Here is a 22,524-nt window from a genome sequence, read left to right as displayed (position 1 = left end):
ATGACCTGAGTACGCTTTAAAGATACTTTTGTATCCAATAAATCTAATTCCTTTCATCATATCAAAAACCATCTACCATTTCAATGTTTAATTTACACGTTTAATGTGTATTTAATGACTGTAAATAAAATAAATGAATAACATTGTACTCACAAACAGCGCTTGAGAGAACAACCAGGGTAGGTAAACTTCTCCAGAGTAACTCAAACAAACCCATCATTGCAAACCAATGAAGCACCTCTTCACCTGTACATGAGCACTTTACTTTAGACAACAAAATGCAGCATGAGGTTAAAACAACTTGGTTTTGCATGTCAATTTAACCTACTATTTTAACATTTGACTTGTGATAAGTTGGCATAACTTATTAAAACAAGTTAGAATTGTTTAACTTAACAAATTAAGTTTAAGTAACATCATTTTTACAGTGTGAGCTCTATGTTCACATATGTCAAATACTTTAGTATACTGTAATATTTAATATAGTAAACTGTAGTAAATTCCTATACAGTATAGTGGTTTTGAACCTTATTATACATATTAAAAGTAAACTACAGTATTTACTAAAGTTTATCATTTACTCTTGTTGAAACTACAGAATACTATAGTATAGCCTAACATTACAATATACTGTCTACTACAATTATCTTACTACAAGTAAACTGAAGAGTTTTACTACAGTATTTTACTGTAATGTACAGCAGACAGAAAGTTTAAAACGAATATCACAACAACAAAATGCTTTGAACTCACCTGTTGTCAGGTACAGGAGGTGAAATGGGAACACGAATTAAAAGGAAACTCACTGAGGCGTCTGAAGATCCGACCCACATCCACACCTAGTCTCCTCACACTGACTTTATACTGACGTGTTGACACCTCTGTTTTCGGGAAAAACCAATCAATGCAAATCAAAGCTATAATTAGTAAGCACGACCGTATAAAAGATGCGCGACGACCCGGTCACCTTATTCCCAACGCGCACTTTTTCCTCAAAGTGCTCTTTACGCATACAGGTAAGTCGAATTGCATCCTTTTGTTAGTTACAGCTTTGTTAAATTGTATTAAGTAACAGCCACTTCAGTCCAACTTTAAGAAGATCCGATGTCCTTTGATTTACAGTGTCAATCTCCGTATCATCTTTCACGCGCACAATCGCAGCCAGGCGCGCTCGGATCGCTTTACCTCAGCGCGTATCATTTGCATTATAACGGGCGGTTTTAAAGAGCAGACTACACATTTCTGTGCCTATAGCCTGTGGATGTATTTTTAAGTCTTTAAGAGACGAATCTGAAGCAATATGAAAAAGTAAGGGGGAGATATGGACCTGTTATCTTTCATCTCCAGGTAACCCAACACTGCTTTCAGCTTTAGAGAAGATGACTTTTTACGATGGCATTTACCCGTTTTATCCACTACAAAGGAGACCGTTCATCATCGACACAAGCTTACTGGTTGCTATTCTGGTTTTCTCGGTTTTGGCTGTCAGTTTCCTCCTCATCCTGCCGGGAATACGCGGCAAATCGGTCAGTATTACTTCTTTTAACTTTTGCAGCACCTTTTTTCACCAAAAATGGCTTTATTGATACAACCTCTTTAGATTAGACAGTGGATTGGTTTCTGGGTTCTTTAAAATGCCAGAAATGGCTTTTTATTTATTTATAATTTCTTAATTTACCTTCATTTTTAAGTTTAAATGGTTTGGTTCAGTGTATTAAACGTAAAAAAGCAATTGCAAAAAGATCTCTTTTTTTGCAGAGACTGTTCTGGATGTTCAGGATAATAATTAGTTTATTCATTGGAGCTGTTTTAGTTGGTGAGTTTGGTTTTTTACACATTTTACTTTCTTTGTACAGTAAACCATAGTGACCCTAAAATGCATTTGGACACTTAAAGGGATAGTTCATCAAAAAAGGAAAATTCGGTCATCATTTACTCTCCCTCAAGTTGTTACAAACCTGTATAATATTCTTTGTTCTCCTGAACAAAAATTATGATTCGCAATCTTTTATAGCTCAGTGTTTTATAGCTCTGTGATAAAGCCCTGTATTAGCAGCGCAAAAGGTAATGGGTTCAAACCCAAGTAACACATGCTGATAAAAAATGTATACTTTGTAATGCACTGTCACTTTGGATAAAACTGTCTGCCAAATCCGTAAATGTAACCGAGCAGGAAGCAGAGGGTTCTTTGACTTCCATAATAGGAAAAAATACTATGGAAGTGAATGGTGCCCCATAACTGTTTGGTTACAAACATACAAATATCTTACTTTGTGTTCAGCAGAACAAAGAAATGTATACAGTGTAACAACCTTAGAGGTGAACATTATGACAAAATTTTATTTTTTTGGTTACTATCCCTTTAAGCAGCACAAAAATTGATATATTACACTGCATTATAGGCTAAATGCATATAAATGCAAACAAATTACTTTAAAATAACTCATGTTTAGGAACCATTTTGTTTTGTAATTACATTAAGCAGAAGTACTGTATAAAGTCAGTTGTTCATATTTTCAACCAAAAATATCCATATACCGTCATCTTAATTAAATAAATGTATTTTTGTAAAAATAAATGGTTCCATAATTTTTACTCAATTACATTTTACATCCAAATTCTGTGGTTGTATCCGAATATAACACTGAACTAAGAAGCAGACTTGGTGTAGCTCAAAGCTTGAAAAATTGAAATATGCCTCCAGTTATCTACTATGAGGTTGTGTAACTGTTTGTAAACTCTTCCTGTTAACTCAAGCGCTAAATTTTACTGGAGATTGGGCCGAAGCCAGCGTGAAGGCCAATGCCTCTTACAAGTCCTTCAGTAATGCAGTGGTATCAGCTGACGTGGGTCTGCATGTTGGACTGTATGGTATCAACATCACACTCAGAGGTAATAGATTTTCATTAACACTGTGCACCATTATAGTTTTTCTGTTGTGACATCTTATCAAAACATGATCCAAAAATATGAGCTGTCACTGAAGCAGTACATTTTCAAAAAGTACATTTGTACCTAAAGAGTTCTTATTAGTACCTCAGAGGTACATAATGGTACCAAAGGGTGCTTCTTAATATCTCAAATGTACATATTGGTACCAAATTTTTTTACTTTAAAGGGACACTCTAATTTTTTTGAAAATATGCTCATTTTCCAGCTCCCCTAGAGTTAAACATTTGACTTTTACCGTTTTGGAATCCATTCAGCTGATCTCTGTGTGTAGCGGTACCACTTTTAGCATAGCTTAGCATAATCTATTGAATCTGATTAGACCATTAGCATCGCGCTCAAAAATAACCAAAGAGTTTGGATATTTTTCCTATTTAAAACTTGACTCTTCTGTAGTTACATCGTGTATTAAGACTGACAGAAAATTTAAAGTTGCGATTTTCTAAGCCGATATGGCTAGGAACTATACTCTCATTCTGGTGTAATAATCAACGACTTTGCTGCTGTAACATGGCTGCAGCTTGCGTAGTGATATTACGCACTGCCTGAAAATAGTCCCCTGCCATTAAAAGATACCAAGGGGACTATATTCGGCTGCTGCGTAATATCATTGCGCCTCCTGTAGCCATGTTACAGCAGCAAAGTCCTTGATTATTACACCAGAATGAGAGTATAGTTCCTAGCCACATCTGCCTAGAAAATCACAACTTTAAATTTTCTGTCGGTCTTAGTAAATGATGTAACTACAGAAGAGTTAAGTTTTAAATAGAAAAAATATCGAAACTCTTTGGTTGTTTAGCGCAATGCTAATGGTCTAATCAGATTCAATGGATTATGCTAAGCTATGCTAAAAGTAGTAGCGCCAGACCCGGAGATCAGCTGAATGGATTCCAAAACAGTAAAAATCTAATGGTTAACTTTTGGGGAGCTGGAAAATGACCATATTTTCAAAAAAAGTGGAGTGTCCCTTTAACTTGAATATAATAAATCAACCATAGGTCCAGTCTGATCTGATGGGAATTTATACGCAGCTTACAAGTGGACTAATTTGTATGAATTCCTAGGAAGCGAATCGTACAAAAAAAAAACACGATTACTGGAAAAAAATAATAATGAAACCCCAAGATTACATGGGCGAAAGCAAAACGTTCAAAAGGACAAAAATGCGGTCGTACGAATTAATACAAAATTAGCCACCTCGTAAAATACATAAATTGCCGTGAGATTGTGTTGCATATATCTCAGATTTAGGGATAACAAGTGTTTGTAAACTAAATCTTTTATGTATCTAATGGTTGATTATTTAAAAATTTTATGCTTAATACACTGTTAGAAAAAATTGTCAAAATATTTACCCAATCTGTCAATGGGGCAGTACCCTTAGGTATTAATGTATACCATTAGGTACAGATATGTTTAGATTCAGTACCAATATGTACAGTACATTATAGATATTAATGTACCTCTATGATCTCTTTAGGTGCAAAGCTGTACTTTTTAAAAGGGTACTGCCCCAGTGACCATTTTGACCATTTATTTCTGATAGTGTATCCACATATGTCAACATTTTAATATCTTACAGGAAACCCTGTATCGCAGATAAACGAGACTATAGACTACAATGAAATCTTCAGTTGGTCCGAAAATATGGATGACCAGTATGCCGATGCGCTGGAGAGGGGTCTGCCCAACCCTATCCTTTACATCGCTGAGAAATTCACCAGCAACAGCGCTTGTGGACTCATCTATCAATACAGATACTCTGGACGGTTTGCATCAGCCAGTCTGTGGTGAGCCACACCTGTGCACAGATAAATCCTTCTTTAGAGTAAAGAAACTCAGTCCTATTTAACAAAGAAGCTTAAGTAAAGAATGCCTTTCTCCCATAGGACGTCTTTTTTCTGCTGGCTGGTGGCCAATATCCTCTTTTCAATGCCCGTCATCCTCTATGCTGGGTACATGATGATAGTCACGGCCACTTTCATCTTCTTCTCCATGGCTTCCTTCTCAACGATATACAACACATACCCATGTGACTTCAATATTGGCGCAGATTCATTTAGGACAAACTACAGCCATTCCTTCTGGCTAGCTTTGGCAACGGGTAAATGATCAAGGATTTTACATTGAAATGAACTTGTAATACTATAAATAAATTTGCTTTAACCAACAGTCGAACTCAATAGGTGACCCATGGTCTCTTCTCGAATAGGTCTTGGTTCATATTAGACATCGAAATGTTGCTAGTTTCTATATTCAGTCTTTTTTCAAGCTAGTAATTTCACATATTTGTATTACTTTTGTACTGTACACACTTTAAAAATGCTGGGTTGTTTTGAACCTAGCGTTGGGTCGAAAAGTGCCGACAAACAGAACACCCCGTTGGGTTGTCATTTAACCTATGCTGGGTTGTTTCAAACCAAAATGCTTGGTTGGTTTAACCAAAAATGCTGGGTTGATTCAACCCAAAATGCTGGGTTGGTTTAACCCAAAATGCTGGGTTGGTTTAACCCAAAATGCTGGGTTGTTTTAACCCAAAATGCTGGGTTGGTTTAACAAAAAATGCTGGGTTGATTCAACCCAAAATGCTGGGTTGGTTTAACCTAAAGTGCTGGGTTGTTTTAACCCAAAATGCTGGGTTGGTTTAACCCAAAATGCTGGGTTGTTTTAACCCAAAATGCTGGGTTGGTTTAACCCATTTTTGTGTAAAATAAAAAAATTCCTGGGTTAATTTAACACTACGACAGGGTTTGTCTTTTTGACCCAATGCTGGGTTGAAAATAACCCAAATTGATGTAAAATGTTTTGGGTTCTAAAGCAATTTGAGAAACAACGTTGTGTTTTAAAATGTATTATAGGTTTACTGAGCGCTCTTATTGGTTTGATGGTGGTGTTGCTGGGTTATCTATTTCCTGTCAAGATGAGGGAGGCGTTCAGTGTGGCCTTGGATAGTGAGGATGAGGAAGGTCACACTGAGGAAGGCTACCTCAACAAAGGCTTTCTAGATGGAGTGATATGCGATGACATCAATCAGATGAGAAATAGCAAGGAACCTCAGCAGATCGATACATTAACGGTAAGTTTCAAACGACGAAAAAACAAACATCAACATTTGCTAGACATTAAGGGCCATGAAAGGGATTGTGAAAATGTAGAAGTTTATGCATTGTTTAAAGTTTGAAAAAATCTAACATCTGGTAAAGCACGGTGCTACAGTAGCAACGCCAAGGCCATGGGTTCGATTTCCAAGGAATGAATTGAAAAAATTCAGCATTTATTTTCCCAATGTTGCTTTGGATACCTAGCAAGCAGCTGTCATTTCACCGTCTAGGTTAACTATAGACCCGATAAAGTCTGGCTATGAGTAACTTACTTTAAGCTAAAATAAACTTGAAATTGGTTACATAATAACCAAAATAACTTGCAAGATGTATATTTCAACATGTAAACAAAGTCAACAGTGATTACGAGTTGTTTGGTTTCATTTATGTATTTATTTTATTTAAAGAGCACCCATTTCATTGCTAAAAACAACGTTATTTTGTGTATTTGTTATAATAAAATGTGTTTGCGTGGTTGATGGTGAAAAAACACATTATTTTCCACATACCGTACATTTTTGTAGCTCCAGATTTCACTCTCTTCCTGAAATGCACGGATTTGAAAAGCCCTGTGTCCCTGATTGGCCAGCTAATCTGTACATTGTGATTTGCCTGAATACCTCTGACATCAGCGGAAACGTGACGCTCCTTAACATGTTTGAAAGATTCGGTTGTTAACAGGAGTTAACTTACAGGCTGTGAGTCCGCAGCGGGAGGAGTTATGATAATGTCGGTCTTTACTACATCACCAATCCCAGGAAGTAAACTGTTGCCTACAATCCGTGTGTTTATTGTAGTCCAAGAAAAGAGATTTACGTTGGAGACAATAACTCGCGCCATCGTTTACTTTGGGGTTTGTACTAGGGCTGTAAAGATTTATCGTGCAAATGCGCATTTACTCAATGAATGAATCTGAATGAATTACGGTAAAATGCCGTCACATCCAAAAGCCAGAGGGCGCTCTCGTGCAAGAAATTGGGTAACAGAAGAAGCAGCATTACCAACCCTATTCCAGGAAATGTCTATAAGAATATTTATATCGCCTTTCTTCATATTGTTTCAGGTATTTTCATGATAATAAAGAATATTTTGAATGATTTTGTTTAACGAGGGTTGCTTTTTTAAATGCACGTTATAAAAGACTTCAACTCAAAATTATTTTAGATTGATAAGGTCTTCTTACTGACCAAAACACCATAGTACACGCACAAGTACAAGCATCCTTGCGATGCAGAATCGAGACAGGTCTTTTTAATTGAACACACGATTTATCGTTACAGCAGTTTGTACCTTTTGCATATCATTAACATGTGCAAATACACACTGACAAAGGAAATTAAAAAACATGAATCGGACCATAGGTGCACTTTAATGTATTTTGGGCTACAGTCAGCTAAAATAGGATTTTTGTAACTGCGTTTACTTTTTATGCGTAGGTTGCGCATACGCAGACAGGCGCGTACATTCTCATAAACATAAAAAACTAAATGTCTACGTTGTGAAGTCTTTAACTATTTCTTTAACACCATGATGATATTTATTGCTTTAAAAGTTTCATTCGTTTATTCTCTTCTTTACAGCAACTCTGAGTCAGTTTTCATCCACTCACACTACTTGAACATCTGAGATTGAAAAGCTCAGAGCAGCTCCATATAATTTATAGACTTTGTAATGTATAGTATTTGTGTTACTGTCTCTCTTGTACCTGCTTTTCATATGTAAATATGTAAATAATGATGCTGAAATAAAAAAAACACAATCCCCATTATTCTCTCTTTTTGGTCAACAATTTTCTTTTATTTACATGTGAAGATACTGAGTTCACGACCATATAAGCATGGTTTATTGCATTTCCAATATCTGTATTATTATTATTATTATTATTATTTAAGCCATGTGTGGAATGTGGAATCTCAAAATGAATGCAATTATGAATCTAATGACTTTTTATTGCAGTGTTTCAGTATCAGCAAGGGCTAAACATGATATGTAATTGTTCTCTTATTCTAAGATTGTGCAAGTTTAAAGTAAAAAAAACACGTACCATGAGACAACGTCTATTAAGACGTATTCATTCATACTATTACTTCATGCATAATCATAAATGTGTCACTGTATGTTTACTCATAAGTCAAGCATGCTTATATCTAAAGAAAAGTTTCATTCACAGTGTAGGTTAATTTATCACAGAGATTTCCTATTTAACAAACTGAATAGTTCTCTTTGGATTTTAGCATGCTTTTGTATGTTTGCTAATCTTTAAGAATGGGAAATGAGTTTTAATTTTATTGCTAATACTGATTTGATCATGAGCAGCTTAGTTATTTAACTCAAGCGCGGTCCCTTAAAATATTTACAGAGTAGTTTGTTATGCAAGAGCTTGAACTAAAGCCATATGATATACAAAGAAATAGAAAGATTATTGCTGTAATTGCATTCCCAAAATAAGTCAGTAATAATGAACAGCGCGCCTTAAATATAACCACTTATATGATTAAGCTTTTTGTTAGTGTGTGTGTGCATGCATTTATGTATACAGTACTGTATATTAAGCAAGACATACTAGCTCTTCAATGTTTCAATATTTTTTGGACAGGGGCTGTAAACTTAATGGTTCCTCAGATGTACACCGGAGTCTCCTGACCAGTTAACAGTCTGAACATGACAGCTGGCATAGTTTTCATGTTAATCTGTCAATGAAAACAAAAAACAATTAATGTACGATTACATGACGATCATTTTCTGGACATCATAATGTGCTTAAGTTTTGTTTGATTCATGCCAAGGAGTGTCCTGTACTAATTGTTCCTCTTTACTGTACTTGAGGAATTTAAATTCTTTTTTTTTTTTTGTGTGTGTGTGTGTGTGTGTGTGTGTGTGTGTGTGTGTGCGTACAAAGTTAAAATAGTCAGAATTTCTCGATTTTAAATTAAAAAGATTAAAAGAATCCTAACTTTTTATTAAATTACAATTTATTTGACAGACTCCTCCAATGCCATTAATGCCATCACCCTCACACACAACCACAAAAATACACCTTTACATTGTATCATTACATGTTAAAGCTATTTTTTAACACAGTACTCATACTTAAGTGCAATTCCTCTTAACTTCTTACAGCCTATTTAGCACAAAGGCTAGACTAATGTACCAATGTTTTATTAAAGGACACCTATTATGCCCATTTTAACTTAAGATGTAATACAAGTCTCAGGTTTGCCCAAAATGTGTCTGTGACAGGTAATTTATTATGGGGTATTCAAAATGCCCCTATTTGGGTGGGAGAAAAATAGAGCTGTTTTCGTGTGTGTACCTTTACAAGATTAGTAAATTTTCTTTAAAAAAAATCCAGATAATTTTCTCACAACCATGTCATCCAAAATGTTGATATCTTTCTTTGTTCAGTCAAAAAAGAAATTATGTTTTTTGAGGAAAACATTCCAGGATTTTTCTCATTTTAATGGACTTTAATGGACCCCAACACCAAACAGTTTGAATGCAGTTTAAAATTGCAGTTTCAAAGGACTCTAAACAATCCCAAACGAGGCATAAGGGTCTTATATAGTGAAACAATTGTCATTTTTGACAAGAAAAATAAAAAATATGCACTTTTAAACCACAACTTCCCGTTTTCCTCCTGTCGTTTGCCGAGCCAGTGCAACCTCAAGTAACGTCATCACATCAAGAGGTCACGGATGACGTACGCGAAACTACGCCCCAGTGTTTACAAGTGTGGAGAAAGAGGACCGTTCCGACGTTGTTGTATGTGGAATGATACTAATTAATGTCTTTGTGTCAGTATATTGTTTAAAATGGTCCGCAAATGTGCGTTTTATATATGTAACACGTGACCTTTCAACGCAATTACGTAAGGTCGCGCTGGCTCGTCACACAGCCGAAAGAGGACGAGAAGTTGTGGTTTAAAAGTGCATATTTTTTATTTTTCTTGCCAAAAATGTCAATCGTTTCGCTAGATAAGACCCTTATGCCTCGTTTGAGAACTGATACTGCATTAAAACTGTTAAGTGTTGGGGTCCATTAAAGTTCATTAAAATTAGAAAAATCCTGGAATGTTTTCCTCAAAAAACATAATTTCTTCTCGACTGAACATAGAAAGACATCAACATTTTGGATGACAGGGTGGTGAGTAAATTATCTGGATTTTTTTTAAGAAAATGGACTAATCCTTCAAATGCAAATGAGCTACAGCTCCTCACTCCCTTATCAACAGACAGTGAGCGCTTTTGGTTAATAAAAATAGATCTGATTCCTGTAAATACAGTCTGAGACGATAGTATCTCACTATTAAGATATGGGGCGGACAGCGTAAACTCGCTGAGGGCGGAAACTATGGTAATGCAGGAATGTCAGTCAGTAGCCATGGGCGGGGCTTTATCTGTGTGACATCACAAGAGAATCAAAAGAGACCACTTTGGTTTAATAGAGATTAAAACAGAAGGATTGGGTGGATTTTTTTCTTTGTAAGTTGGTTGTGTTCACATACTGCCAACCAGTGTTGGGGAAAGTTACTTTTAAAAGTAATGCATAACAATATTAAGTTACTCCCAAAAAATTAACTAATTGTGTTACTTATTTACTTTTCATGGAAACTTTTTAGTTACTTTTGCATTACTTTTTCTTGGCTGAGGCTTGAGCTTTCAGCCCTTGCAGGTGTTTTTTATGACTGAAAAGTTCTGCATTCAGAAATTGCATATTTCATCACAAAAATGTCGAGCTCTGGCCTGCCATCTCAGTTTTTGACTCAAACTGTTCCCACACAGGCGTGTACGCATAGAGTGCATAATTAGGGCTGGGTATCGATTCAGATGTTCCAGATCGATTCGATTTCGATTCACAAGCTATCAAATCGATTCGATTCCGATTCTCGATAAAATTTTCGATTCCGGTTCTCAGGTAGGTTTTTATACTCGATTCTCGATTCAACTTAATGAATATAGATTTAATACACATACTATATTAATAAAAAAGAACAGTGAACAGCAGTTTACAAGTGGGTAATTAATAAAAAGAAATTAAAAGCCACAACACGTCTTGCTTGCAAAATCCAAAAATGCTTCCATTCCTCCTTTCAATGTTTGCGGAAATAAATATGAAAAAAATCGATTCTGCTCTTTGAGAATCGATTTTTAATCGACCACGTTTTAAAAAACGATTAATCGAAAAATCGATTTTTTTGCCCAGCCCTATGCATAATGTGACTACGTTTAGTTTAATTCGGTAAATCATTTTTTTAAATCAAATTAATGAAACAAAAAAAGTAACTTGCACAACTCAAATATTAATGTGTACATTTAAGCTTGCGTTACTTTACTCAGTACTTCAGAAAAGTAATATTATTACGTAATGCACGTTACTTGTAATGCGTTACCCCCAACAATGCTGCCAACACACACTTATGTCCAAACACCTCATAAAAGTGAATTTTGTATAAACGGTGCCCTTTAAAAGTTATAACGTACCTCTCCTACAGATACCGACAGGGTGTGTACGATTTTCTCATGCGGCATAGCGACAACACTCTGTCCGTTTATCTCAATTATTCTGTGGCCAACTCGCACACCTCCTCTTTCTGCAATACCTCCACGCATCAGACTGCAGATCTGTCAGATCAACAACAGGATGATTATTAAATCTTGCGAATACGGCATGATATGGCAAAATACCCCAACTGTGCTAATACAAAATAGATGTAAATGGATGTAATTCACCCAGATATAGAAAAATATGAATTGTTGTCTATCACAAATGTATTATTTTTCTTTAGGAGACATATATTAAAGGGATAGTCCACCCAAAAATGAAAATAATGTAATTAATGACTCACCCTCGTGTCGTTCCAATCTCATAAGACCTCCGTTCATCTTCTTAACACAGTTTAAGATGTTTTAGATTTAGTCTGAGAGCATATTGACCCTTCATTGAAAATCTACGTACGGTATACTGTCCATGTGTAATAAAAACATCATCAAAGTAGTCCTTGTGACATCAGTGGGTCAGTTAGAATGTGTTGAAGCATTTTGGTCCAAAAATAACAAAAATTACGTCTTTATTCAGCATTGTCTTCTCTTCCGCGTCTGATGTGAAGCGCATGCGCAAGACTAAAGTCACATGACTGCAGTGACGTGGCTGACGTGTTATCTGGTGCACCCCAGCTGTTTTTTTTGTGCGCCCGGGCTTCGTTTACAGTTTGAGGGAGACGCACGCTGTAAGTTTAAAAAAAAAACTTTGCAAACATGTCTGAGGATAACACGTCATCCGCGTCACTGCAGTCACGTGACTTTAGTCTCGCGCATGCGCTTCACAACAGACGCGAAAGAGATTACAATGCTCAATAAAGTCATAATTTTTTTTGGGACCAAAATGTTTTTTCAATGCTTCAACACATTTTAACTGACCCACTGATGTCACAAGGACTACTTTGATGATGTTTTTATTACCTTTCTGGACAAGGACAGTATACCGTACGTAGTTTTTCAATGAAGAGTCAACAAACTCTCTGAAAAAATATAAAACATCTTAAACTGTGTTCTGAAGATGAATGTAGGTCTTACGAGCTGGAACGACATGAGGGTGAGTCATTAATGACATTATTTTCATTTTTGGGTGAACTATCCCTTTAACCCATGGGAGTACTTTGGATTACTTTAATAGTGGATGTATGTCCTTTTCCCAGTTCGTCATATTGCAGCCGGTTTTAGATACATACTATGCCGTTCTGAACGCTGAAGCCGAGCTGGTACTGTAGATCCGGTCTCTTTATTAGCACAGTGGTTACAGGTGGGCAACTTACTGCACTCAGTTTGACCTGCGTGTGATTTTTCAGACCCTAAAGCACAGATACAATCACAGATGTATATGTAAAATAATGCGTATTGTTAAAGTCTGGTGTACTAGTAACGCATACAATCATAAGCACATCAAACCTTAATGATGTTCTGACAGGTGGCGAGGGGCAGGCCTACGAGACTGGTGTCATTGACGGCCATAATCTGATCGCCCACATTGAGTTTACCCGAGCGGGCAGCTGGGCCGTTGTTCAGCATGCAGGCCAGGATGACGGTGGGCAGAATGGAGCCCCAGCCCGACTCCACGATCACCAGACCCAAAATCTCTCCCTTCTGCTTCTCAAGATGAAGCTGATATTATTAAACAAAAACCATTAATAGACATAATTCAGAAATCATGCATGAGCATCACACATATCTAACAAGTAAGCAAACAGTTACAGCAAACAGATTGGCTCTTTGTTTCTGTACCTCTTTACAGTTTTCAGAATTAGAGAAATGGATGAGGTCGTCGTTATACATTTCCTGTTTGTTCAGGATGTCACTGTAATCTTTCTGACTGAGGTCTTTGGGGTTGATCCCATTGGCTCGGAGGAACTCTTGGTAGGCCATGCTGAACGCCTGACCGATGGACTGTGCGATGAGCTGGGCCTGTGGAGGAGATACTTGACAATGTGACGACATCGCAGAGCGAGAGTGTGCTTGACTCGAATCGAGAGAGCTTAAAAGTGAAAGCATGCATGTTTTTGGGTGAACTATCCATTTAAAGATATCAAGGTTCTGTTTTCCCAAAATGTTCTTTATATTACGTAGGATGATTTTATGTAGAAAACAGTAAAACACAAAAAAGGAATACTTTACAGACTAGTACAGCTTTGTTATGCAACTTTTGAAGTTAAACACTATGAGGCAGTTTCTCAGACAGGGTTTAGATTAATCCAGGACTAGGCCTTAGTTATATTAGGACATTTAAGTAGTTTTACAAACATACCATTACAAAAAACAATACTGTTGTGCATCTTCAGACAAAACAATTGCACTGATATACACTCACCTAAAGTATTATTAGGAACACCTGTTCAATTTCTCATTAATGCAACGGGGTAATGGTGTGGGGATGTTTTCTTGGCACACTTTAGGCCCCTTAGTGTCAATTGGGCATCGTTTAAATGCCACAGCCTACCTGAGCATTGTTTCTGACCATGTCCATCGCTTTATGACCACCATGTACCCATCCTCTGATGGCTACTTCCAGCAGGATAATGCACCATGTCACAAAGCTCGAATCATATCAAATTGGTTTCTTGAACATGACAATGAGTTCACTGTACTAAAATGGCCCCCACAGTCACAAGATCTCAACCCAATAGAGCATCTTTGGGATGTGGTGGAATGGGAGCTTCGTGCCGTGGATGTGCATCCCACAAATCAACTCCAAGATGCTATCCTATCAATATGGGCCAACATTTCTAAAGAATGCTTTCAGCACCTTGTTGAATCAATGCCATGTAGAATTAAAGCAGTTCTGAAGGCGAAAGGGGTCAAACACAGTATTAGTATGGTGTTCCTAATAATCCTTTAGGTGAGTGTATGTTAATATATTTTAATGCAAGGTGTTTTTAAATTTAGGCAGCTCAAACATGCATTTTAGTGTGGTACTAGAATAAGCCCTGTCCGGGAAACCGCCCCTATATGTAAAAACATATGTACTTTATTGAGTATTTTTGAATAAGATCAGAGTCTTAGCTCACATCTTCTGACTCAAAGACATAGCACATCATGCGGTACTGCTTCCTGTTCTCTGCGCTGAGGCCTGAATCGGTGCAGTCGAGGGAAGAGGAGTTAGACAGACGCCTGCGAGCCATTAAAACCACCACATCACCGATGTCCGCGATGTACGAAATGGTGCGGAGGGCGTTATCCATCATCGTTTCCTATTATGAGATCAGGAAAATGAAATGAAGTCTGTATGGATCAGATCATGTTCATCATTTTTGCTTTTATAACATATATATTCACGTGCATTTTGTGTTTTCAAAAGATAGCACAACAGGAAATGTATAGAAAATGGAAACCTGATTCAAACCTGTGTACCATTACAGCATCATGTCTTAACATTAGCACTAACCAGTGCAGTGATCACTGTGTAGTAATATTATATTTCAATATGAAAAAAGAGAGACCACCAAAGTATTGACTTTAATCATCATTTCTAGATCTTTTGTGAATATTTCAGTCCGTGTCTGTTGAATTTCAACAAAAGCAAACCTCGGGAGTGACCCAAGTGACCCAATAGCAAATGTAAAAGACTGGGAGCATGACAAGACCCATGAAAGATATGACTAAAAATCAGAGATTAAATTTTTTTCCCTAAAATACATGTAAAAACATTAGTATTTTGTTGTTGAGAAATAAATTTGAACTTGTTTTCTCTGCAGTACTGAAGTACTGATTTTTTGTTATTTTGACACTGTTTTCCCAATTTAAATTTTTAGTAAATAAATGCAAATAAAAATAAAAAATGTTATTAAGAATTTGGCAAAAATGTTGTCAGTAGTTGACAGAATGAAAAATTATAATTTTACTTAAAAACATACCTATAAATAGTAAATCTAGAAAAACTGAAAAGGACCATTGAAATGATCTCTTATTTTTTCTGCGGCTGTATATGTATATGTGTATATGTATATATGTATATGTGTATACAAATATATATATATATATATATATATATATATATATATATATATATATATATATATATATATATATATATATATATATTATACACCTCTACATAAAATGTTGTTGATTTTGTAAAACATTACCTACCTGTGTATCAGCATTAAGCACTTTGATTGCCTTGGTTGAGATGAAAAGGTCGATCTCAGTCAAGCTGTGAGCTTCACTCTCTACAGACTAAAAGCCATAACACAAAGCTTACAGCATCATCTAGTGGACTGACATAAAAACATCAACCATTCAGCTAAGGGTTCATCTAAAATAAATGTGACCCTGTCTGTGAAATCCAGCTTAAAGTCTCATAATCTAATAATGAGAGTTATTCGATTTCAATCATTGACTTCAATCTTTGATCTTACTTAGTCAGTATTAAAGATATCAAGGTTATATTTTCACAAAATGTAAAATATTGAAAACAATAAATTACAAAAATGACTTTAGCTGGGTATTTACAGAGTCAGACTGCGTCACAATTTTCCACCATAAATCCCTTTAATGAGATTCTCCAAATTATCTTTAAAAATACCTTAACACAGTCCAGTGCTTCCTGTGCTTGTTTCATGCGAACACTTTTGGACGGGTTCCTGTCGGAGAGCAGCTGGGTAGAGCCGAGGTAGTTTGCAGCAAAGATGATCCCATTGAGGAGATCTTCTGGCTCACACGGACCAGGGACTAAAACGAGAAATGCAAAGACTTGAACGGAAGTTTGAACTAATGTTTTTAGGTTGGCAAACTTAAAGTAGCATTGCAACACAGCTAAGCTTAAAAGGAATTATTTTAAATTCAGATACACAATGTTGTTTACTAACTTACTATCCACAAAGCTTGGGAAAGATGGACTTTTCTGGATTGGCTAAAAAGCAAAGGATACATGATTAAAGGTTGCTTTCAAAGTGACATCTTGCAGTATGTGATGCATTCTGAGACAGAAATAAATTAATTTAGACATTGAAAATACTGTTACTGTTAAGTACCTAACTGTTTGGCTACTTGCCTCTTTATTTTGTGCAGATGGTGTCCCTGTTCTTTTGTCAACAGGACTGCTCAGGGAACCCTGCAAGAAATATTTTAAAAGAGATATAACATACCCTTATGTGTACAATTTATAAAGGCCAAAACTGACATGAATAATGTTGATAACATATAAAATGTACAAAATATAAGTGGATCAAAGAGTTTTTAATAGGGCTGTCAAAAGATTAATCGCGATTTATCACATACAAAATAAAAGTTTGTGTTTGCATAATATATATGTGTGTATGTACTGTGTTTGTATATATTATGTATATATATATACACACACATACATGTATGAATTTAAGAAAATTTTTATTTAGGTATATTTTTTATTTATATTTATAATATTAAATATATCAAAATATATAAATTTACATGTAAATGTTTCTTAAATACAAACTAATGTGTGTGTATTTATATATATATATATATATATATATATATATATATATATATATATATATATATATATATATATATATATATATATATATATATATAATAATTATACAGTCACACACATAAATTATGCAAAAAACATTTTTTTTGTATTAATCTTTTGACAGCCCTAGTTTTTAAGTAAATATGTTTTGTTTTGTTTTGTATTGTTTTGTATGGGCTATTGGGTCTTATCATTAATGCTTATATACTGCAACCAAATTGATAACTGAATGGATTACTACTTGCCAACACTAAAAAGTTACATTTCAAGAGCCCCCCCAAAAATTTCTGCTGTTTCAAATTTGATAACTTTTGCCATTTTAGTATCCAATTCATTTATCCTCTAAATGTGTTTTTTAATAAGCATGCATTTTGATGACTCCAAACTCAAATGTTTCCAAAAGTTGTAAAACCCTTTATAAAATGAATAGTTCACACAAAAACTAAAACTTTTTCATTGTTTACTCATCCTCATATCGTTTGAACCCCCAATCTCTTTCTTTGTTGTTCAGAATCTAAAAGCAGATTTAGTTAAAAGTGTTGTTTTGCATTTTCTGGTTAATATGAAAGTGACAGTGACGGTCCCCATCCACTTAACCTTTCTGTCCCAGAAAACCCTTTAAGCTTCAAATGGACCCAAAGGCTGTAAAATAAAAATAACTCCTCTCGACTTGTGTCATATATTTTAAAGAGGACATTTTACAAGACTTTTCTAAGATGTCAAATAAATCTTTGGTGTCCCCAGAGTATGTATGTAAAGTTTTAGCTCAAAGTACCATATAGATAATTTATTATAACATGTTAAAATTGCCATTTTGTAGATGTGAGCAAAAATGTGCCGTTTTTGGGTGTGTCTTTTTAAATGCAAATGAGCTGATCTCTGCACTAAATGGCAGTGCCGTGGTTGGATAGTGCAGATTAAGGGGCGGCATTATCCCCTTCTGACATCACAAGGGGAGCAAAATTTCAATGACCTATTTTTTTCACATGCTTGCAGAGAATGGTTTACCACAACTAGGTTACTGGGTTGTTAATTTTTCACATTTTCTAGGTTGATAGAAGCACTGGGGACCCAATCATAGCACTTAAACATGGAAAAAGTCAGATTCTCATGATATGTCCCCTTTAAGTGTCCTGAAGACATTTACTCCTCTTGTTGTGGATATCCCCGTTGTTTCAGTTCCTTCACATTAAAACAAAACATCCTAAAACAGCCTTAACAACAGTATATTTTAGTTTGTTTTCACCAAACCCTTATGTATGCCTTCTCACAATATACAGCACGGGTCAAGTGGAGTTATTTGTTTAACACTTTTGAGTCATTTTGAAGCTTAAAGAGGTGGTCACCATCCACTCTCATAGTATCCAGAAAACCCAAAACAAAAAAAATCTGCATTTGTTCTAAAGAACAAAGAAAAAAAGGGGGAATAAAACGGCATGAAGTTTTCGGGTTTTGGGTGAACTATCCCTTTAAAGGCGGGGTGCATGATCTCTGAAAGCCAATGTTGACATTTGAAATCACCTAAACAAACACGCCCCTACCCCAATAGAATCAGGACCTTCTTTTGATAGACCCGCCCCACACATACGCAACCCAGTCAACGATGTCAGTTTGTAGACACGCCCCTTACTGATGATTGGCTACAAGTGTGTTTTGGTACACGGCCCGACTACCTGACAAAGCGTTTTTAAGAAATTCTGCACCCCGTCTTAAAAGCAAGACTGCTTGAATTCACTGTTACCTGTTCCTGAATAGGCCTTGACTTCTCCTCATTGGGTTGAGGCAACTGTTTGTCTGGAGACTGCACAGATGTGTTATCATGGGCTTTTTGTTGGCTGTTTCTCCTGCAGGATAAAGCTGCTGAAGTTCTGGAGTCATCATTTGTGTGTTGAGCTGCATCTTTGTCCCTCCCTGAGTTTTGTGGCGCAACCTTCGGTTTGGCCTTAGCTTGGTTTTCCACCTTTTCTTTGTCAACATCAACGTTTCGCTTCTCTTTCCCACCCTCTGGTTTGTGACTATAAGCAGGCTGCTGTCGTCCTCTATTTTTGCTATTATTGTCTTGATGTGAATGTTTCTCATCTCTGTCCCTATTATCATCTCTGTAGTCTTTTATTAAATGTCTTTTTTTCCAAACCCTGTCCCCAGAATCCACATATTTAGCTTTCACAGTGACCCCACTGTCATCCTGGTAAACCCTGTCTTTATTGTGTTCTCTTTCTGGCTTATATGCGGGGTCCACTTTGCCTCCTCTGGCTTTTAGGACATCACAATCTTTCCGATTTTTAGTAGTGGACTCTTCCCTAACCCTTCCCATTCCTTCTCTATGAAGACAACTTGACTCTGGAGTGATGTCCTTGGATTGTTTAGTGTTTTCCTGATTCCTTCTATGGTCCCTAACTGCATCGTTTTCTTGTCCAACTTGACCACAACTGGAATCTTGGGAATGTCGTTTGCTTTCTTGCGGTAAGCCATTATCACCTTTATGGCGGATCTCATTGTTGTTCTGCTCAGCATCTTTACCTTCATAGAAAAAATACCCATCGTCTTCTTCCTCACTGTCCTCTTCCTCAGTCTCGTCCTCCTCATCCTCAGCCATGGGGGCTTGCACAAAAGTGGCCTCAGGATGCTTGTAGACCAACGTTGATGTGTTTTTTTGCTCTACCTCACACAAACCCTTTGAGTGCCCCCGAATCTCTGGTTTGGAGTGATCTCTGAAGCGCCTGGATGTGCTGGGACCCTCAGCACCATCTGGCTCTTCATGACAGTCCATTCCTTCCATGTAACTTTCGTCTTCAGGGCAGCGGTGGACGTAGTATGTCATTCTGTCTGCTTCGGTTTGGAGATCTTCCTCATAATCCTGCTCCCCCTCTTCCTCCTTTCCAGATCCCACATTATCATATTCAGACATCGAGTCCTCCTCCATGCTGTCAAAATCAGGAGGGCTTTCTCCTCGGACAGATTCATCCCCAGATCCCTCACTTGGACAAAACCTGGGTGAAGTTGGCTGAATTTCCCCTGGCTCCTTAGGATTTGGATCTTCTCCATGTCCGGAAAGTTTTCCAGGTCCCTCAGACACAATGTCGGATGCCGAAGGGTACAGCTCTGAAAGAAAAGCTTTGGGGCCTTGCTTTCTTCTGACAGCCATAACAGGCTTCGTCAGACCCACACAAGTGGGATTCAGTCAGCCCTGAAACAAAGTTTGAACAAATTAGTTTATAATATTACTTTCCAAACACCAAATGTGAGAAAATTGAGTGATAGGTAACTTTATATTCAGACTCAAGTCTGTAAGAACAAGTAAGTCTGAAACTCGCTGATGTTCCTACTAAAGAAAACACCTGTTTGATTTATGAATAAGAAGTTTATCTAAAATGCCTTAAGTTTTTAATATGGATTCACACCAAACTGGCACAACATTGTGTATTTTTCACATTAGGGAGAATGCACACTGAGATGCATTAAAACACCTGACGAAAACACAACCACATCCAAACAAAACATAGCATCAGGAGGACAGATCTGTGCAGTTCAGCAATGAGCATCAGCAGGAAACATGCTGATATTTCACTACAGGGATCTGAAAGAGAGGCATCAAATTCCCTTGTGGTGGGAAGAAAGCTTATAGCTTCCCGATTTTGATTATGCGACTTATTAGACTTTTTTAACCAGAAATGACCTGGTTTTAGTTTGAAATCATCCAGGTTTTACACGATACTGAAAATGGGGGTCATCATGACGATATTTATCGATCTGAGGTTGCCTCAAAGTATTCAGGTATAATAACTGGCCCAGACCTTAATGTGCATTCACACTAGACGCGGAAGAGGCAGCAAGCGCGAGTGATTTACATGTTAAGTCAATGCAAAGACGCGAACTGGCATCCTGTGGCATGCTAAGTGCGGATGGTGCGGTACGAATGGCGCATTTCTGTGCAAATTGAGCATTGCCGCGTGATCCGTGCGAGCTGAAAAATCTAAACTTTGGTGGATTTTCGCGCCACATTAACCAATCAGAAGCTTGCTCTAGCAGTGACGTGATTACAGGAAGCGAGCGAACAATGGAGGACAATCATCATTGCTACACGAGACATCTTCGTACTTTTACAGGAATTAAAAGGATCTTGTTTAAAAGAAAGTGAGTGAGGAGGTCGAACAATAAGTAAGTTTACAGGTATAGGTAAGTTTACTCAATTTTAGCTATGTAAGCCCCTCGCATGATGCGAATTTATGAGTGGATGTCTCGAATGACTAGAATTTATTTCACACGCGAATGAAGCGAGTAAACGTCCAAATACACACGAGTAGGGTGTTTTTCGCCTCTTCTGCATCTGGTGTGAACGCACAGTTAGAGAAAAACAGCAAACCTAAGCTGAAATGTGCTTTTGGTCGAAGCTGCACTGGCGCTCTTTTAATTTCAGCTATTGCTTGCAAATAAATTTACCAAGAGCTTTCTCCATGTGATTCATAATGGAGAATTCCCAAGGCCACAGCTTTCCAGATTTTTTACATTTTCTGATATTTCAAGAATACCCACCAAAAAACTACTTAACCCACCCAAACTGATTGGCTCAATTTTGACCACTTTTAGCTGGCCAGGCTGGAAGACCATCTTAAACCATTTACTTCCAGCCAAGACCAGCTAACCCTGGTGTTAGCTGTTTTGTTCAGCAGTGTTGCTGCCTCATCTAAATGCAAATGCATTTTTCTGAACACTTGCTTTTGGTCACAAGCAATGCCTGAAAACACACTTTAGAAACGTTTTTGCAAATACATGTTAACAGCCAACTATGGTACAAAAAGCTTCACAAACACACTATTTCTATTCTGAATGTAAAGGTTAATAAAAGTTTCTTTATGAACCGATCCTTTAGCGCCAAATAAGCGTCATATCCAGCGGTTCTGACGTCACCATTATTTCGAGACTGAAATACTGCATCCATCGACCCCAAATGTTTTACAAATACAGGGCTGGTCAAATAAAAGCGTTGACCGAACACTCTTATTTTTTTTCAAACGTTATTATAAAAAATGTTTTGTCTATCTTACACCGCTAAAAACAAACAATACGACGCGTGAGATCTCCTCCGTTTCATCGTCAATGAAACATCCCGTGCATGCGCGTGCCCACAACCTGCACGAAAATGAGATTAAGCATGATGAGTGTTTATGTATAATATATCGTTTCTACAAGTGCGGTTAATATAAAACGGACTTGCTTTAATCAAGGGTGGCACAACTAAAATCTTAAAAAAGATAACTGAAAACGTAACGTTAGTACTTACCGGAGCCAGTTTGGGGTCGCTCAGCCAAATTTGTATTAGTCGTGGTATTGTTACGACATTTATAAACAAAATGTCAAGCCATAATATTCAAAAGCACAGATGCTGACTCTGAGGAGCATGCATGAGCTTACTCACACACACCCTCAGCAGCATCCCAGGACAGGGACACACAATCAGTCACCTGCA

At 36.9% G+C, this 22,524-nt stretch overlaps 2 protein-coding genes across 2 annotated transcripts; one reads left to right on the top strand and one right to left on the bottom strand.

Annotated features, from left to right (window-relative positions):
* The first annotated feature begins 979 nt into the window (after positions 1-979).
* Positions 980-7,760, top strand: duox2 (dual oxidase 2). Its single transcript, XM_065292151.1, has 8 exons — positions 980-1,016; positions 1,348-1,526; positions 1,759-1,816; positions 2,758-2,892; positions 4,532-4,739; positions 4,839-5,053; positions 5,808-6,025; positions 7,631-7,760. Exons 2-8 carry the CDS (start codon positions 1,380-1,382, stop codon positions 7,637-7,639), a joined length of 990 nt encoding a protein of 329 aa, XP_065148223.1. The 5' UTR covers positions 980-1,016; positions 1,348-1,379; the 3' UTR covers positions 7,640-7,760.
* An 84-nt stretch (positions 7,761-7,844) lies between these two features.
* On the bottom strand, positions 7,845-22,506 carry apba2a (amyloid beta (A4) precursor protein-binding, family A, member 2a). Its single transcript, XM_065292150.2, has 12 exons — positions 22,339-22,506; positions 18,799-20,244; positions 16,593-16,652; positions 16,412-16,451; positions 16,125-16,270; positions 15,689-15,775; positions 14,608-14,790; positions 13,328-13,507; positions 12,995-13,207; positions 12,778-12,897; positions 11,531-11,671; positions 7,845-8,740 (listed from the first exon to the last, which is right to left on the bottom strand). The coding sequence occupies exons 2-12, from the start codon at positions 20,200-20,202 to the stop codon at positions 8,669-8,671; spliced, it is 2,646 nt and encodes an 881-aa protein (XP_065148222.1). The 5' UTR covers positions 20,203-20,244; positions 22,339-22,506; the 3' UTR covers positions 7,845-8,668.
* Positions 22,507-22,524: the final 18 nt, after the last annotated feature.

Source organism: Paramisgurnus dabryanus, chromosome 23 (assembly GCF_030506205.2).
Source record: "Paramisgurnus dabryanus chromosome 23, PD_genome_1.1, whole genome shotgun sequence".
In the NCBI taxonomy this organism is placed as follows: domain Eukaryota; kingdom Metazoa; phylum Chordata; class Actinopteri; order Cypriniformes; family Cobitidae; genus Paramisgurnus; species Paramisgurnus dabryanus.
This window is presented reverse-complemented; position numbering and strand designations above follow the sequence as displayed.

What these genes read in the sequence shown, in the direction of transcription:
- apba2a (XM_065292150.2), bottom strand. Translation starts at nt 20,202, where the DNA reads ATGGCTGTCAGAAGAAAGCAAGGCCCCAAAGCTTTTCTTTCAGAGCTG. An exon ending in ATTCTGAAAACTGTAAAGAG is followed by an intron (nt 13,208 to 13,327) that starts GTACAGAAACAA and finishes TAATAATATCAG; the next exon opens with CTTCATCTTGAGAAGCAGAA. An exon ending in CCTGTCAGAACATCATTAAG is followed by an intron (nt 12,898 to 12,994) that starts GTTTGATGTGCT and finishes TCTGTGCTTTAG; the next exon opens with GGTCTGAAAAATCACACGCA.
- duox2 (XM_065292151.1), top strand. Translation starts at nt 1,380, where the DNA reads ATGACTTTTTACGATGGCATTTACCCGTTTTATCCACTACAAAGGAGA. An exon ending in CGGGAATACGCGGCAAATCG is followed by an intron (nt 1,527 to 1,758) that starts GTCAGTATTACT and finishes CTTTTTTTGCAG; the next exon opens with AGACTGTTCTGGATGTTCAG. An exon ending in TATCAACATCACACTCAGAG is followed by an intron (nt 2,893 to 4,531) that starts GTAATAGATTTT and finishes AATATCTTACAG; the next exon opens with GAAACCCTGTATCGCAGATA.